The sequence below is a fragment of the Gavialis gangeticus genome, unplaced genomic scaffold (genome assembly GCF_001723915.1).
Source record: "Gavialis gangeticus isolate Ggan-Ray unplaced genomic scaffold, GavGan_comp1, whole genome shotgun sequence".
NCBI classification, from domain to species: Eukaryota; Metazoa; Chordata; order Crocodylia; family Gavialidae; genus Gavialis; species Gavialis gangeticus.
Window position 1 is genome coordinate 29643713 of NW_017729025.1, and position 14707 is coordinate 29658419.

The 14707-nt window shown below is 38.9% G+C and overlaps 1 protein-coding gene across 2 annotated transcripts in view; it reads right to left on the bottom strand.

Annotated features, from left to right (window-relative positions):
- Positions 1-328: 328 nt before the first annotated feature.
- The window catches only part of CCNK (cyclin K), a 32253-nt gene continuing 17874 nt past the window's right edge, over positions 329-14707 (bottom strand). For both annotated transcript variants that reach the window (XM_019518586.1, XM_019518587.1), the window contains exons 8-11: positions 13626-13903; positions 9125-9158; positions 8226-8300; positions 329-3415 (exon numbers count right to left, since the gene is read on the bottom strand). In XM_019518586.1, the coding sequence (XP_019374131.1) occupies positions 2793-3415; positions 8226-8300; positions 9125-9158; positions 13626-13903 (1010 nt within the window). In that variant the 3' untranslated portion in view covers positions 329-2792. The remainder of the gene's footprint in view (positions 3416-8225; positions 8301-9124; positions 9159-13625; positions 13904-14707) is intronic.

Consider the following 14707-nt stretch of genomic DNA (forward strand, 5'->3'; position numbering starts at 1 on the left):
ATACTATCCATTTGTGACTTTTTCTTCATTGTCCTGAGTTTTTCTAATATGAAGGGGTGATGCAGAAATATGGCTTGCTCCTTACAGAATAAGAGAGCAAGGGAAGGGTTAATTTTTCCTGTGAGCCATCAAATGTATATAGGACTGCTTTAGTCCATCTATTTGAATAACCATTTTAATTAGCAGTATCTAGCCCTGAGGATTAGGCAGTTTTCAAGGCTTTTGGGGCAGGATTGACTGACTTTAGTGAGCTGCAGCTAAAGCAGGGCGTTGGCAATAGGCTTTGTAGATTTAATTGTACTGATTGAAGTGTTTGCTGTTTTAGGAGTATATTAGATTAGCACATAAGCATTTAGTGATTCCCTCTCAACAAAACTATGAGCTACACTAGCCAGTTTACTAGTTTCACTAGCTATGAAGTATTCACCCACATTTTTCTTTAATCAGATTTTTCTCTCTCAAAATCCTTTTGGTAGCTTCAAGATGTTCTGGTTCTACTTGCAGATTACAAACTCAAAATGCAGGGGAAGCAGCACTATATTTGAGGCCCGTTTGTGCTGTAAATCTTTGGAGAGCTGCCTTCCAAGGCAGTCAGTATTTTAATCAAACAACTGAAAGCTCCTTTATACTATTATGGTAAGAGTATATTTTGTAGTCTCCACTCCTCCAAAAAAAAAAATGTCCTGCCCAGGCATATGCATCAAAGGTCTGGGTGGCCCTCATGCATACCCCATGATCCAGGAGGAGCAGCGGTTGCCACCATGTTTTGTAGAATTCTGTTTGACGGCATACACCCCAAATATAAGACGTGCATTGTGGATTTTACAAACATCCATGAAATCTAGTGCTGTATGTTTTATTTCTTTTTTTGAAGCTTGCTACTCATCACATTAGCTCTGTTTGAGCTAAAAGTGTCTTCCGGGGGGTGGGGGGAGGGGAAATGACACTCAATGACTTTACAGGATGACTTGGGTGCTAAATTTTCAGTTGTCTAAGTGTTTTATATGCACATTCAATTCACTTAACTATGCTCCAAGTCTGCAGTGAAACTACCTGAGAAGCTTTGTATAATAAGTTGGAGGGGAAGCTCCCTTGAACTAGTGGCCATTAAATTGATACACTTGGGGCTACTAGCTTTGTCTCCTTACTCAGTCCTGAGGTCCAAAATCCTGCAGCTCTGCGACAAGCAAAGCTTCCACAGACTTCAAATGGAGTTTTGCCTGCCTTAGGAAGGTGGAATCAGGACCGTAAGTTCTTTGAGAGACTGAAGCAAACAGCATTTCCATGCAAATTTTTGCAATGCTGTGGTGTAACCCATGTCAGGTGGCTCTTTGCACCTTTAATAAGACTGCTGAGCACAACCTTGTTTAAAAATGGCACATGTTTATCCAAATATTATTAGATATAAATCAGTGTTAAAGTGACCTTTTATCTTTTTAGAAACTGGGGGGAAAAAGTACTACTGATCTTTTTCAAACAAAGTGCATGACTGTAAAGTGATAAAATTGTATATTTTTCATAATGTGGGAAAAGTCTATTTGTGCTGCTTTTGAAATCAGTTTGAAGTTATGATTTCTGTTAAACCTGTGATCTTTACAGCCCTGCTATATTTTCTGTATATGATTTACAAAAAGAGAGAACTGGAGAAAATTAGCACCTGCTGTTGTGTACATAGCAAAAATCTTTAGACTTTAGCACGCATTTATACCTTTTATTGAACCACTTTGGCTTTTTTGGGGGAGGAAAAAATAGTACAGATTTTTTTGATAATGTGTGTAAAACATTCATTTTGAAATATTTTAGTAAAAATGAAGTAAGAGATTGTGATAGTGTATACTTTCAGTTGAATAAAATAAAGTACATTCTTTGTAAAATACGAGTCTAAATATTGGTAGAACACTGCTGTTTTTTCTTAATGTGGGTTGTGAATATCAGCTGTAGAGCACCAACCTGTACTGCTACAACAGAACATGTTGCCACAATACAAGCAGGAATACCACTCTTAAGGAAATGGTTTGCCTGGAGATGATTTGAGAAAGGAACAAAGACTTCCCACTAAATTCAGAACCAATTTTATTTGGGTAAATGAAGTAGTCCCACTCATAACCAAGGTGTAAATCACAGTATGTTACATTCATACCTTCACACTTAGAAAATATATATATTTATGTACAGGAATTTGTTAATAGGTGTAAACATACATTGCTTTTCAAGATACCAGTACATTCCAAAACAAAAATATCAGCAAGGCAAAGACCTCAAAATGATTTTAGTCAGCTAGTGGTTGGAAACATGTATTTAAAATAAAGTAACTCTCCAGTGACACTCAATATTTAGTTAGGAGAACTGCTCAATGAAAATGAAGCTTCTCACTCTAGGTGGAAAGTTAAGGTATCTGACTATTTTTATACTCAAAAAGTAGGCACTGATTTCTAGAAGGAAATTTACTTCTTATTGATATAACTGAGCCAATATGGCTGGTTAACATTTTTCCTAGTACAAAGTAATCCAATGCTGGAATAAGTCAGAAAACTCAAGTTTAAACTAAGTGTATAAAGTTGGATTTTAATTTGCTTTGCAATACCTATACTAAAAGCCTATAATTTAACCATTAACAATACTGAAAATAGATAAACTAAGATTTCATGTTCCATAATGTTCTTGTATTGTATCAGAAGCTAGATTATACAAATTGTCCTCCTATTTATCTTCACGATATGGTTGCTTCTTAACTATTCAGCCTCTTAAAATTATTCTTCCAAGTTAAAGGATTTGTACACAAGTATCTCATGCTATCTCATCCACGTAGCACGTCCAAGTCCTGCTACAGGAGGCATACCAGGTGGTGGTATTGGAGGTGGCACTGGTGGTTGTCCACCAGGAGGAACTGCAGGAGGGGGATAACTAGCTGGTGGCATTCCTAGCCCTGGAGGTGGTGGATGAGGTGGAACTGCATGAGTTGGAGGCAGTCGTGGAGGAGGAAAGTTAGGATTGTATGTAGGTGGAGGAGGGTACCCAGGAGTAGGAGGTGGGAGATTGGGTGGTGGGAATGATGTTGGGGGGGGTGGAACAGGTGGTGGAGGGTTAGGAGGATACACATGAGGATGGTATGGTAAATGAGTTGGTGGTCCATAGGCTGGTGGCAAAGCTCCGTAAGTTGGTCCTTCTGCTTTCATCATTGACTGAAGACTCTGATAACCCTCCCCTGACATATATGAATTTGTAGTCGACATCCCTGTTATGTAGCTGGTGGGTGGTGGTGGTGGTGGGCGATGAGGCAGAGGTGGTGGCTGATGTACTGGTGCAGGATGAGTTGGAGGAGGAATCTGGACCTTTGGCATGTCTACAGAGTCCACTGTAGTAGTCTGTTCTGCTTCTCCCATTGAAACCGCAGTTGTTAGAGGTGGCTTGCGCTCTGGAACAGACAAAAAGCATAACTGATTCTTCTGCAGCACAGCAGTTAAAGGATTCTGCCGACACGGCTGTATTTTCAGGGAGTTCCATGTCAAATGTGGACCTCATTTTCTCTAGCTACATGTTGATTATTTGGGATTGGAATGTTTGCATCAACTGTATCGGACCCTGGTAACACTTAAAAAATTAAGGTTGACAAAAGGGCAGGTGCTACTGTACTGGTCCTTCCCATGACAAGTGAGCTGATTTAAGCTTGGTCATTTCTTTAAAGAAAAATGTGAAATTTACTGCCGAGTTTAATCCTACCTATGCTGGAAAATGCTGGCTTCTTAAAATCAGATGCAACTCTTCACAACTTTTAGTGCATCTTGTTAACAAAGCTGGTTTCATCATGCAGCTTCAGAGATCTAGGAACATGCATTTATGCAAGCCTACCAACCCAACAGAAGCTGATGGGCCTTGTTCAACTGGATTCTTGATCACTGACCAAGGGAGAAGAATGACCAGCCTGCTGGCATGCTAGACAACTGCTGTTTTCTCCCTTACACACAACTCAAAGCTTGCTGCATAGAAAAACTGATCAAACAGCAGAGGCAGGAGAGGAAAACTGAGCAGAACTGAGGGGGCAAACCTTTGATACGCATGCCACAAGCTAGCCCCATGTCCTCCTGGAATGCTACTCCAATCCTCTTCCTCTGCTTCCAGGCCTGTGCCCCCTGCCCTATCGCTGTTTCTTTCCTCCCTCCAAGATCTGCAGTATGCTACTTGTTGCATGTGTCCTGCAGCCTGGCCACCCCTAGACTGGAATATTAGCTTTTAAGACGACTCTTACATGTGCAAGGTGCCAAACAGCACAACTGGTGAAAAAATAAAAAGCCAGAATGAATTTAGGAAAATGCTCAAACCAAATGAGTTTTTAGCTTTCATTTTCTACACACGCATTAGATTAAAAGAAATATTTGGTGGGAGGAGAGGTTAATCCCCAAATAAGATCAGACTGGTGAAGCTTCAGGCTGACTGGGATAAATGTTAGGGAAAAGGAAATATCTGGTCTGGCTTGAATACTTAGTAGACTAGTGTTTCTCCTTAATGGGACCCAACTGAAACATCCCTTCAGAACAGAGCAGCGAGCCCAGGCAACCCTCGCCATTTGTGGGGGATGTTCTTGAGATCCCCACAAATGGCAAAATCTGCAAATGCGGCACTGCGTTCACAAACGTCATGAACGCAGTGCCCCCAGCAGCTGGGGGGGGGGCACAACTGTTGGTGATGGCAGGAGCCTGGCGGCAGCAAGCACAGACCTCCCAAGGAGCTCCTGTAAGTATTTAAGATGCATTTGCAAACATTTAAAACCGCGAACACTGAACCTACAGCAAGGGTTTCCTGTATTAAAAAGCTTGACTTCCAGAAATAAACTTGTATATGGCAGGCATATGCCTCACCTTTGTATCACAAGAGTCTAAAGAGCATTAGAATAAAGTACAAAACATTTTTTCACTCAAAAAGCCATGTAGCAGCAGTATTACAGAGCTGCCATTCCACTGCTGACTGACAGAAGAACTAAAACAGCAGTAAAAGAGGGGAGAGAGAACCCAGGCTACTTGTGCTATTCTTCAACTGCTGAATAAGCAACAATTTGAACTAAGACAGCAATTCTTTCACCCAAAGGTAAATCAGATTGGCTCTGAGCCTAAGTCCTAAAAAAAAAAAAAAAAAGCTGTGAGAAATCAGAAACTAAATCAGGATAGACTCATGTTAAAAACATCATCAAGTGAAAAGTGAGAAACTAAGGGAGCATATGTGAAACAAAATCCTGTATGACATTCCCATTCCCCATTGTGGCACACAGGGGCAAACTAAATGAAAGTGAGAGGCAGGATTGAAAATAAAAGCTAAACATTACAGCAGTGAGTATCATTTAAGCCCTGTAATTATTGCCTGGTACAGTCTGCAGCAGCCTCACTTAAACTTCTGGATGTAATACTATGTAAAAGAACACAATCATTACAATGGCCTGATATTCTCTATTTCCAATCTTATTCCACACATTTTCAGCTTGTAGCGTCTTTTGACAGATATCAGATGATGCCCAGCCACAAGGACAACTGGGGCCTTTGCCAACTAGAACTTCTAAACTAAGGGGTACCTGGGACAGAGGTTCACACTCGCTCAGGATGGATCTGCTACAATGATGAAACGGTGACTGCTGGGATTTGCATAATGTTTCAGGGTTCCCAAATCCGAGGTGTCCAGGACAGCTCCTAGAACTGCTGCAGATAGTCTGCCAAGTCAGGGAAGTGTCACTATGCCACGTTACACTGTTTCCTAGGTTGTCTTTGCAAGCAAAATTGTTTTATGTAACCAGAGAGGACCACAACAAATTCCTAACCAATTTAGCTCCAGTGGAGTTGGGATTGTTTATCCACCCTTAAAAACAGGCACGACCCCAAGCAGAGCAGAAAGAATGCCCACAACTTAACATAAAGACTACAGCTCATTCAAGAGAAAGACCAATTTACAGACCCTTCTGCTCAACTGCCAGGTATGTACAGCCAGGATTTACACAGAATTATGCAGACCGACTGTGATGTTACTAATGCATTTAGTATACTTATGAAGACCTGGAGCTTTACACATGAGACAGGTGGGAAAGGAGCAGGTACTGTTCCTTTTTTATAGTTCTAACACACACCCTACCACTATGCTTTTCTGCTTCTTGTCGGTACCATTAGGAGCTGTCATTTTAAGGTTTCAAAATGCAGGATGCACTATAAAATATTCATGTCATATCTTAGGGTCAGTAGAAGGACAGCTAATGTGTCAAGGCACTGGAAACACATTTTACAATACTACAGTTCCTTTTAAAAACATATGGTGTATGCGCATCAAACTACTCTGGCAGAAGTCACTCTCTTTTGGGAGATCAGCCAAGGAAAAAGCTGTTTCCTGCTGCCTACCACAGTAGAGGAACCAGAACCTGTGTGCAGGTACGTATACTAGAGACCTGGCGTGGGACATGGAGGCGAAGGGATGCCTACTGTTCACATGGCACCTGTTGGCTTTTAAAAGCCTCCATGTCTCTTTTTACCTGCTATTCAATGTCTTGGGAAATCCAAAGGGCCCTTGTTTCCAGAAAAACATCAATGCAACAAATGATCTGCTATACTTCCAGAATCTATAAACTTGCCTTTCCATGGCACTGCTTTCTGGAGGCTTCTCTGACTTTTACACTGGAGTGGACCTTAACCAAACAACATAGAAAAGGTTCACAGATTTGACTAGGCTCTTAACTGCTGCATTCATCACTATCAAAACCCTTAGGCATTCAGAGAAATTTCTATTTACAGGATAAGCCACTGAAGATGCCCTAGATAAGGCAGACAGGCATGTAAATAAAACAAATGATACTAACCATCTGCCAAATCCCACTGATTTCAATAATAAAAGATGCCTTTCTGCCCAGTTAAGTGTGCCAGCTAACTGGTGCAGGAGCAGCCTGCTCTCAGCTCCTCATGTCTCATTAAGACTCCTTACCTTGTTACTCAGAGACCCTTGCCTCTTAATTCAGTTTCACCTTTGCCAACAGCAAAACACTGACAGTAACTGAAAATGGCTAGAAAGGTTAACTGCCCAGTCTGCAGCCAGAATTTTTTGATTGTCAAATAAGCCTGCTTCATGCAACTTAGACCGTCATCAGGATAGAAGAAAAAAAATGGCGTGGTTTAAACGGTGGTTGTTCTCTTACCTTAACCCATTATAACAATCACAATAGATTAAATGTTCCCTCTTTATGCAAAGATCTTAAGCCTCAAAAGTTAAGGCTTTCAGATATATGATGAACTTAATCTATTTCTATACATCACTACTGCAACTACAGAACTCCTTATCCAACATGTACCACATACAACAGGTGTGATGAGCAGATCCTCTGACATAAAATTAAAGCTTCAAATCTATATGGACTTGATCCTCAAATAAGTAGTCAGATCCTTAAACATTTCTTATAAAACTATACCCAGCTAAAAAATATGCCCATTTTGCAAACATTTGTATTGCCATTGAAAAAAAATCTCTTCAAGACATCAAGTTCAAGACATAGTGCAGCTCTTCCAAGGCAAAACAACAATGCTACAATGCTGGTTCCTGCACAATATTCCTAATACTGGCAGTTGTTCTACTATAGTTCTCCAAAGATTTTTCAAACTGGTGAAGAATACATAACTTTGAATATTCAAAGCCTCAAAGATAGCGATTGCCAAAATTACAGCAAAATGCAACCTATAACCTTACTTCTTCCATTCCTTTTTTTTCTCCCAAATACATTTTGACAAAGTTTTTTTGTATCTGGCATTAAACTAGCTTGGGTATCATCAGTCTCAGATATAGCAAAGCAAAGAAGTTTGGGAGATGGAGGCCTGTTCCAGCTACCATACCAGGAAGGCATGCAGCTGCTCCTCACATTAGATAGTTTGTTACCTGTCATATTTACCCTTCTGGGTAGTTTCCAGCTAAAAAAGCATTTTTCCTCTTGAATGCTCCTTGCAAACCTGACGAGTCTCCCAGCTTTTTTTGGTTTTTTTGAGTCTTCAGAATGTTATTTCTGTCAAGATAACCTTCCCAGATCACAAGAAACCCACATTGCTAGGATGCAACTCCCTCTAGGCCTAATCCAGTGTTCTCAATGTTGCCAAAGGGATTAAAGCAACAGGAGACACTTTCAGTTCCAGTCAACAAAGAAAAAATTCAAGCATTCAACTCGGAGAGCTCCAATAGGAACAATATTATGGGACACACTTCTCAGTAAAACTTACCTGGAGGTGGATGCACAGGGGGTATTGGTGGATGAGAGGTTTCAATTTTAGGAATTTTAGATGGTGGTGGAGGTTCTGGAAAAGAAGATGTGTAGAAGCTATGAGTATTACAAAATTAATAAAAATATACAAACTGAATAAAACACAACTTTGAACTCGAAGACAACAACTGAGCTTTCAGACAGATTAGAATTTATTGTATGTTGTAACATACATTAAATTACTAAAAGGATCTCTCCACAGTAACTTTTAACCACGATTATAACCAGCTAGAGACTTGGTTGCATAACCAGCTATGAACAGCAGTTCAGGCATAGCAACCCAGAGCAGCAGGTCTGGAACACATACCCAGACACACAAACCCATCCTAAACTGCATAGCAAAGTAACAGCTTTACAGTTGGTATTAGAAGCAAACAGCATTTCATGTTAGTTCAGAGTTTTGACAAGAGAAACATATGGTTAAATGCAAGTCACTACAAACTAAATTTGCTGAGAAAGGGTAAAAACTGTGTCTACACGCAGTCTTGCCAATAAATGGTTACAAACTTAAGTTACCTTGCATTGCAGATGGAACTTTTACAATGTTCAGTGTTAGTCCCACTGCTACTCAATACCATGACACTTTCAGTCAGCATCAAGATGCTACAAATTACTGAGTACTGGGTGAAAAACTACCTACAAAAATTCATGTTCTTTAATTAGAAGATGAGAAAGGTTTGTTAATTTGGTTAAGCAATACAGGACTCTTAAAAATATTGCTTATGGAACTTCTACAACTAAGACTTTTTTATTGAAAGAGTCTGCATGATCAGTGCAAACAAATTATAGAAGGAAACTAACCAGAGGAGATATGCAATTTTGTTGTGAAAGGTATAGGACAGAAAATATCATATTTACCTGATGCCTTGGCTTCTTCCTTTGGGGACACAGGCTGTTATTGAAAATAGAGTTCATATCAAAATCAAGAACTATACAACATAAGATCTGAAACATTCTGAAATTACTTATAATTAGCAAATATATTCTACTAATAGGATTCAGTTTATTAAGGCCCGTTATACCTGAATTTCCTTATATCTGTTTTCAACACATGAGCAAGAACTTTGTGCTAACACAACACAATTCTGTTCTCTTTTTTCAAAATAAAAAAGTACAAGAATAATGATTTTCCAAAGCCTTTAGCAAGAAGTGTTGGACACCACAGAAAATGGTGAATCAGGAAGCGAGAAGCTGGGAGTTTGGATAGAAAGTAGATAGTTACAAATGAGAATATAAAATATCTGGAAAATGCAGCTACTTGAAACATAACATTGCCTGTTGCAATCCCTGTTGGTGAGTGTCACCAGCTAGTTGAATCTAGTCATAATTTACTGCAGACGCATCATGGACCACCAAATTAATCAAACACCAAGAATCAGGAGACTTGGGTTCTGGTCCTACCTCTTCCTCACATTCCTTGTGAGAACTTTGCTAGGTCATTTTCCTTCTTTCTGCTTTAGTTACCTAATCATTAGGTTGTAAAGTATTTCGTAAAGTGCTTCAAAATCTTATACAGAAAGTGCTGTAAGAGCCAACTGTTACCATAATATCACTAAACTGGCATACCTGCCAAACTCAGACATGTACTACACATGTGGGAGTTAGACAAATAAATGTTTTCAACACTAAAAGAAGGTTTTCTTTGCAACATCCTACCACGACATTGGTATGGCACTGAAATTCCATATCTTTATTTTTATTTTATTTTTTAAAGGTATCTGAATTCCTCAATATTCCATAAGCTTTCTTGCAAACTAAAGTTCACACTCCTAGACCTTGCAATTATGCACAGTCAAAATAACCATTTAAAACCAATGGAGTTTGAGAAGTTCAGTAGTCTAACAGGGATTTAAACAAGAATTAAATACCTCAGAGCCAGGCAGAGTTTTAAAAAGTCTATAAAACCATCCTGCATGATTTTAAATGCAGACACAAGTACACTCCTGCAGACGGCCCTAAGCTGCCTTGCTTCTAGCCTGCATACAGTGTTATTCTGGTTCCATCCCCGTAACCATAGTGCCTCCCAATAAGGCAAGATCCTGGTTCTAGATTTAACCTGACTACTATCATTATGCCAGTGATTCTTAACCTGGGTACTGCAGCACCCTGGGGTGCCTTGAGCACATTTCAAGGGTGTCCTGCAATGTTAGCACTGTTAAGTATGCAAACAAGATTCACAAAATAAGCCCAAAGAGTTCAAATAGGAATCCCTACTGTTAAAAGCATTCTGACCTGTTGTTGGCTTTTCCCCAAGGGGTGCCTTGAGTCTAAAAAGTTTGAGAACCACTGCATTAAGCAAACATGGTGCTTTCTTTGATGCCTAATTTAAAATTATACTGATTCTTTCCTAGAGTTTACCATGAGTAAACAGTTCTGTCCCCTCCATATAAAGTAGTTTTCCAGAGGTTCAAAATAGCTGCCCAAAAAACTAACACACACTAAATAACTATAACCAAACAAACACAGAATTTAAGGGTGTCACATCCCCACGTATCTAAAGAACCTCTTGTAACCCACTTTAATGCGAAGTTCATGATTTAATAAGATTGTCCTGAAAAATAAAATACTACAAAGCCTCTAAATAACATGAACTGTAACAAAACTAAACAACATTTTTGGCAGTATCTGCTTTTCTGTGTGCCAATCACTAGGGCTGTGAGCCGTTTCAAATTTCAAGTTGGTTTTCTAACTGTTTTCACAAGGATGCCAGTTTTCGGTCAGTGATGACAAAGGACCAAACATTATTTAAAAATCAACTATGTGAGAAGAACTCTATGAAAAAAGGCTGTATATACCAAAGGTTGGCATGTATTATATAATTCTAATTATCTTCCACTTTAATACTGCTGCATCCCCACTTTTGTTGCTATTTCTAATCCAAAGATTAATTGCAACTCTACAAATAGCACTTGTCCAGCTGTGACAAACTTACAAATGTATTAACCATCTCAAATCTTCAGAGTGACTAAGAAGCCACAAGCTTTTGTAACTGCCTATAATTTTATGTAGCTATTACGTTACTTGTCTGATCACAAGTAAAGCTACATATATGTTGCATACCCAATTATGAAAATGAATGCCCGTTGCGATTTTTCTACCACTGATGCACAAGGCCAAAGAATTTTACCCTGGTAAACAACTGTCTGGTGTTCCTTGCCCTGCTGATACTGGCCAACATATTTTAGCAAATTCTAACGAAATGAGAATTGTTTTTTTGTTTTAAAATTAGTTGTTCAGTTGTGTTGCAGGCTGATATTCCCAGGTTCAACAGTAGTATTTTAACAAGTGTCAGACTAGACACACTGCTGTTTGAGAGTAGTTCATTCTTATCAGTTTTAGATGTTGTGGGGTTGCCTCACACACATAACTGTTCCTTTGGTACTTTTAAGAAATCCATGTAAATATCAGCCCCTACTTATAGCTTAGCTTTGCCCCATGGTAAGAAGATCAGAGTGCTCAATTGACCAATGGTTCAGGTGCAGGTGATTTACACAGACATTTGTTAAGGTGATAAGGAGCCACCTGAACTGGCATGAAGTGTCATAACTCCACTAAACTATGACAATTGGCTTAAGTGATTTATGCATCTCCCAGGAACATACCTTTATCCTGTATAAAAGCTGAAGTGAAAGTTACATCACCCCTATTTATAGGAACTATTAGGCTGTCTCAGGAAGCCATATACTCAGTTCAACCAAAACTGTTCTGGAGACAAGCAATTCTCTAAACAATATGCACCTTGCTGCTGCCCCATCATGCTGTGGTTAGCCTGGGATTAATTCAGCATATAACTACTATTTTATTTGTCAGCTGCTACATTCTTTTGTACAACCCTGATGCCAGTTCACCTAAAATTTTATACTGAATGTGGGTTTCTCTTACTTCACTCCATAGTTTTTACAATGTTATTTTCCCTCAATTTTCCTCAAAATAGCAAATTATAAAAAAGCTTATTTATTTATATAAAAAAGCATACTGAATTACTGCATAGTGCTATACAGCTGCAAGCTCCTTCGCAGATCTGGCTCTGTTTCATCAGCAGAAATTACTGTACATATTATAAAGAGTAATTCAGACCCAAGCAGCTTTGTTTTTTTCCTGGTTCCTGTTTCTAGGATGTTATATATCTTTCGCCCATTTTTGTATCATGCACTCCATCTCCTGCTTCTCTGCAGGGTGGCTGCCTCTTGTTTGCTCAAACTGAACCTGAATTAGCTGCAGTAGGTCACAATATAAGCCATTAAGAGCATATAAAAGGATTTATTTTGAGGCTCTAGAACCACGGAACACACTCATCCTAAACAGACTGAGAGAACAGCTGTCGGAGGCTCTTGTGTGGATAATGCCCTGGTTATTCCACTGATGTCTGAGTAAGTTATCAAAACATCCATGTGATACAGGAGATAATTTTGCTAATTGCATACAAGTTTGAGGACCAAGAGCTGTACTTCAACATGGGTTTACTTAGGTTGCAACTGGAATATCCGAGATTTTGCCTAGGCTCCAGTGTGCTCTTTTATTTGAATGGGTTACACTATACAATATAAAACAGAAGACTTGAAATGCATAAAACTCTTTTTTTTTTTTTTTTTACTATAACAATAGGAATATGCAAAACTTTTAAATAGTTCCAATGAAAGTGTCTAACAACAGCAGAGCTCCATATTTTCAGTCTATTCCTTAGGATAGGCTGATAAATATAATCACAAATATGCTCATTTTGGAAGACTTTTTCCTGATGGCCAATACTGCCAACTCAATCTGGTTTCTGAAAGCAGAGTTAGGATTGCCACTTCTTTTGCATCATCTCTTGGAATAAAGATTCTCCTAGTCAACCCCCATGCAAACTCACATCTTTTCACTAGTATGCATATATGGAACAGACTACAGCATAGCAAACAATTTGGTTGATTATAAAGAAAAGTGCTGGCAAAGCAGTCTTGACAAGAATAAGAAGATTCTTTTGCCACTAAAGCAAAGATGCCTGTTTCAATACACCAAGGGGACAGAACTAAAAACCACTTGCTATACTCACTTTTCAGAACAGAACCATTATTTGAGCCAAGAAAAAAAGAACTCCACAAAAACCCACAAACAACTGTTCATACATTACATTAGAAGTCTGTTTGCCATTTATGTTTGTTGGGTGGAACGTACCATGTACCAAATTTGTCTATGTTGTCAAAGCTGTTAGCTAATAAATATTAAACACGTATTAACAATAAGGCTGTATCCTATGAAATTAAGATATTTGCAACAAAGCAAGCCTGATAAGATAAGATTTGCTGCATTCCAAAGTCTTTGGCAAGGAAAATACGTTATTCACTTGAATATAAAATACAAGTTCAGGTCAACATACCGCTGGTCTCTTAGCCTGCCTGGGAGGACTTGACTGGGGAGAAGGCTTTTTAGATTGCTGTGCTTGTGTCTGTTGCTGCTGCTGCTGCTGTGCTGACTGTTGGGACTCCTTCTGCTGTGTCTGTGACTGCTCAGAACTTTGAGATTGCTGTGATGGCTGTATTGCAGGCACCTGAGGTGTAGATTGAAGGGATGGTGGCTGTTGCAGTTGGTGTGGTGTATGATGAGGCATTTGCTGTTTCCCCTGTGAGTACAGATCCAGGATCTGGTGACAGATGTCTAACAAAAAGGAGGCCCAAAGGTTACACATTTCTAACAAGAAAGTTAACATTGATTTGAATGTTTCCAAGGGCACCATTTTCAAAATCATACTTAGGACTGCAAATATTTTCCCCATTGTTATAATGGACCACTAGAACTGTAAGCATTTTACATTCTCTTTGTGCAATTGACGGAATTTGCTGTGTAGTAAATTTCAATTTTCTTTTCTGTATGGGAGCAGGGGTCTTGTGTACCACAGGAAAGATAAATATATTTAAGGCAGCAAAACATGATTTTAAAAACAAAGCAACCAGGAGAATTCTTACAGAAAAGCTGTAGCAAGTGATGGTGTGGATTTAGGAGATGTGGGTTCAATTTCTGTCAGGTTTCTGATTCAATCAAATCTCAGACTAATCACTTCACTCTGAGTGTAGATTTATTTTTTTATAAAAATGAAATAATTCTCACTCTTCTATATTTAGATTGAAAGAACTTGGGGAATACCTGCCATCAGAGCATCCAAAACAAAAGAACTATAACTGCAGCTGGAGCCTTTAAATGCTAAGTAATGGAATAAAAGGAAATACAAAATAAAAAGTGAGAAGCAAATGCACCCAGAGAAAGAGAAAAGTATATAGTATGCACAATGATGATAAACACTGGGGACTATAATAAATGCTGTGATAAAGTTCTCTTTTATGATATGGTAAACTGTATAAAATAATGTAATAGCAAGCCTTGCTATAACCTGAAATTAAGTTGGCTATGTGAACTGAGAAGAGACAGTCTGGGAAACGCTCCTTTAAAAAAAAAAAAAAAAAA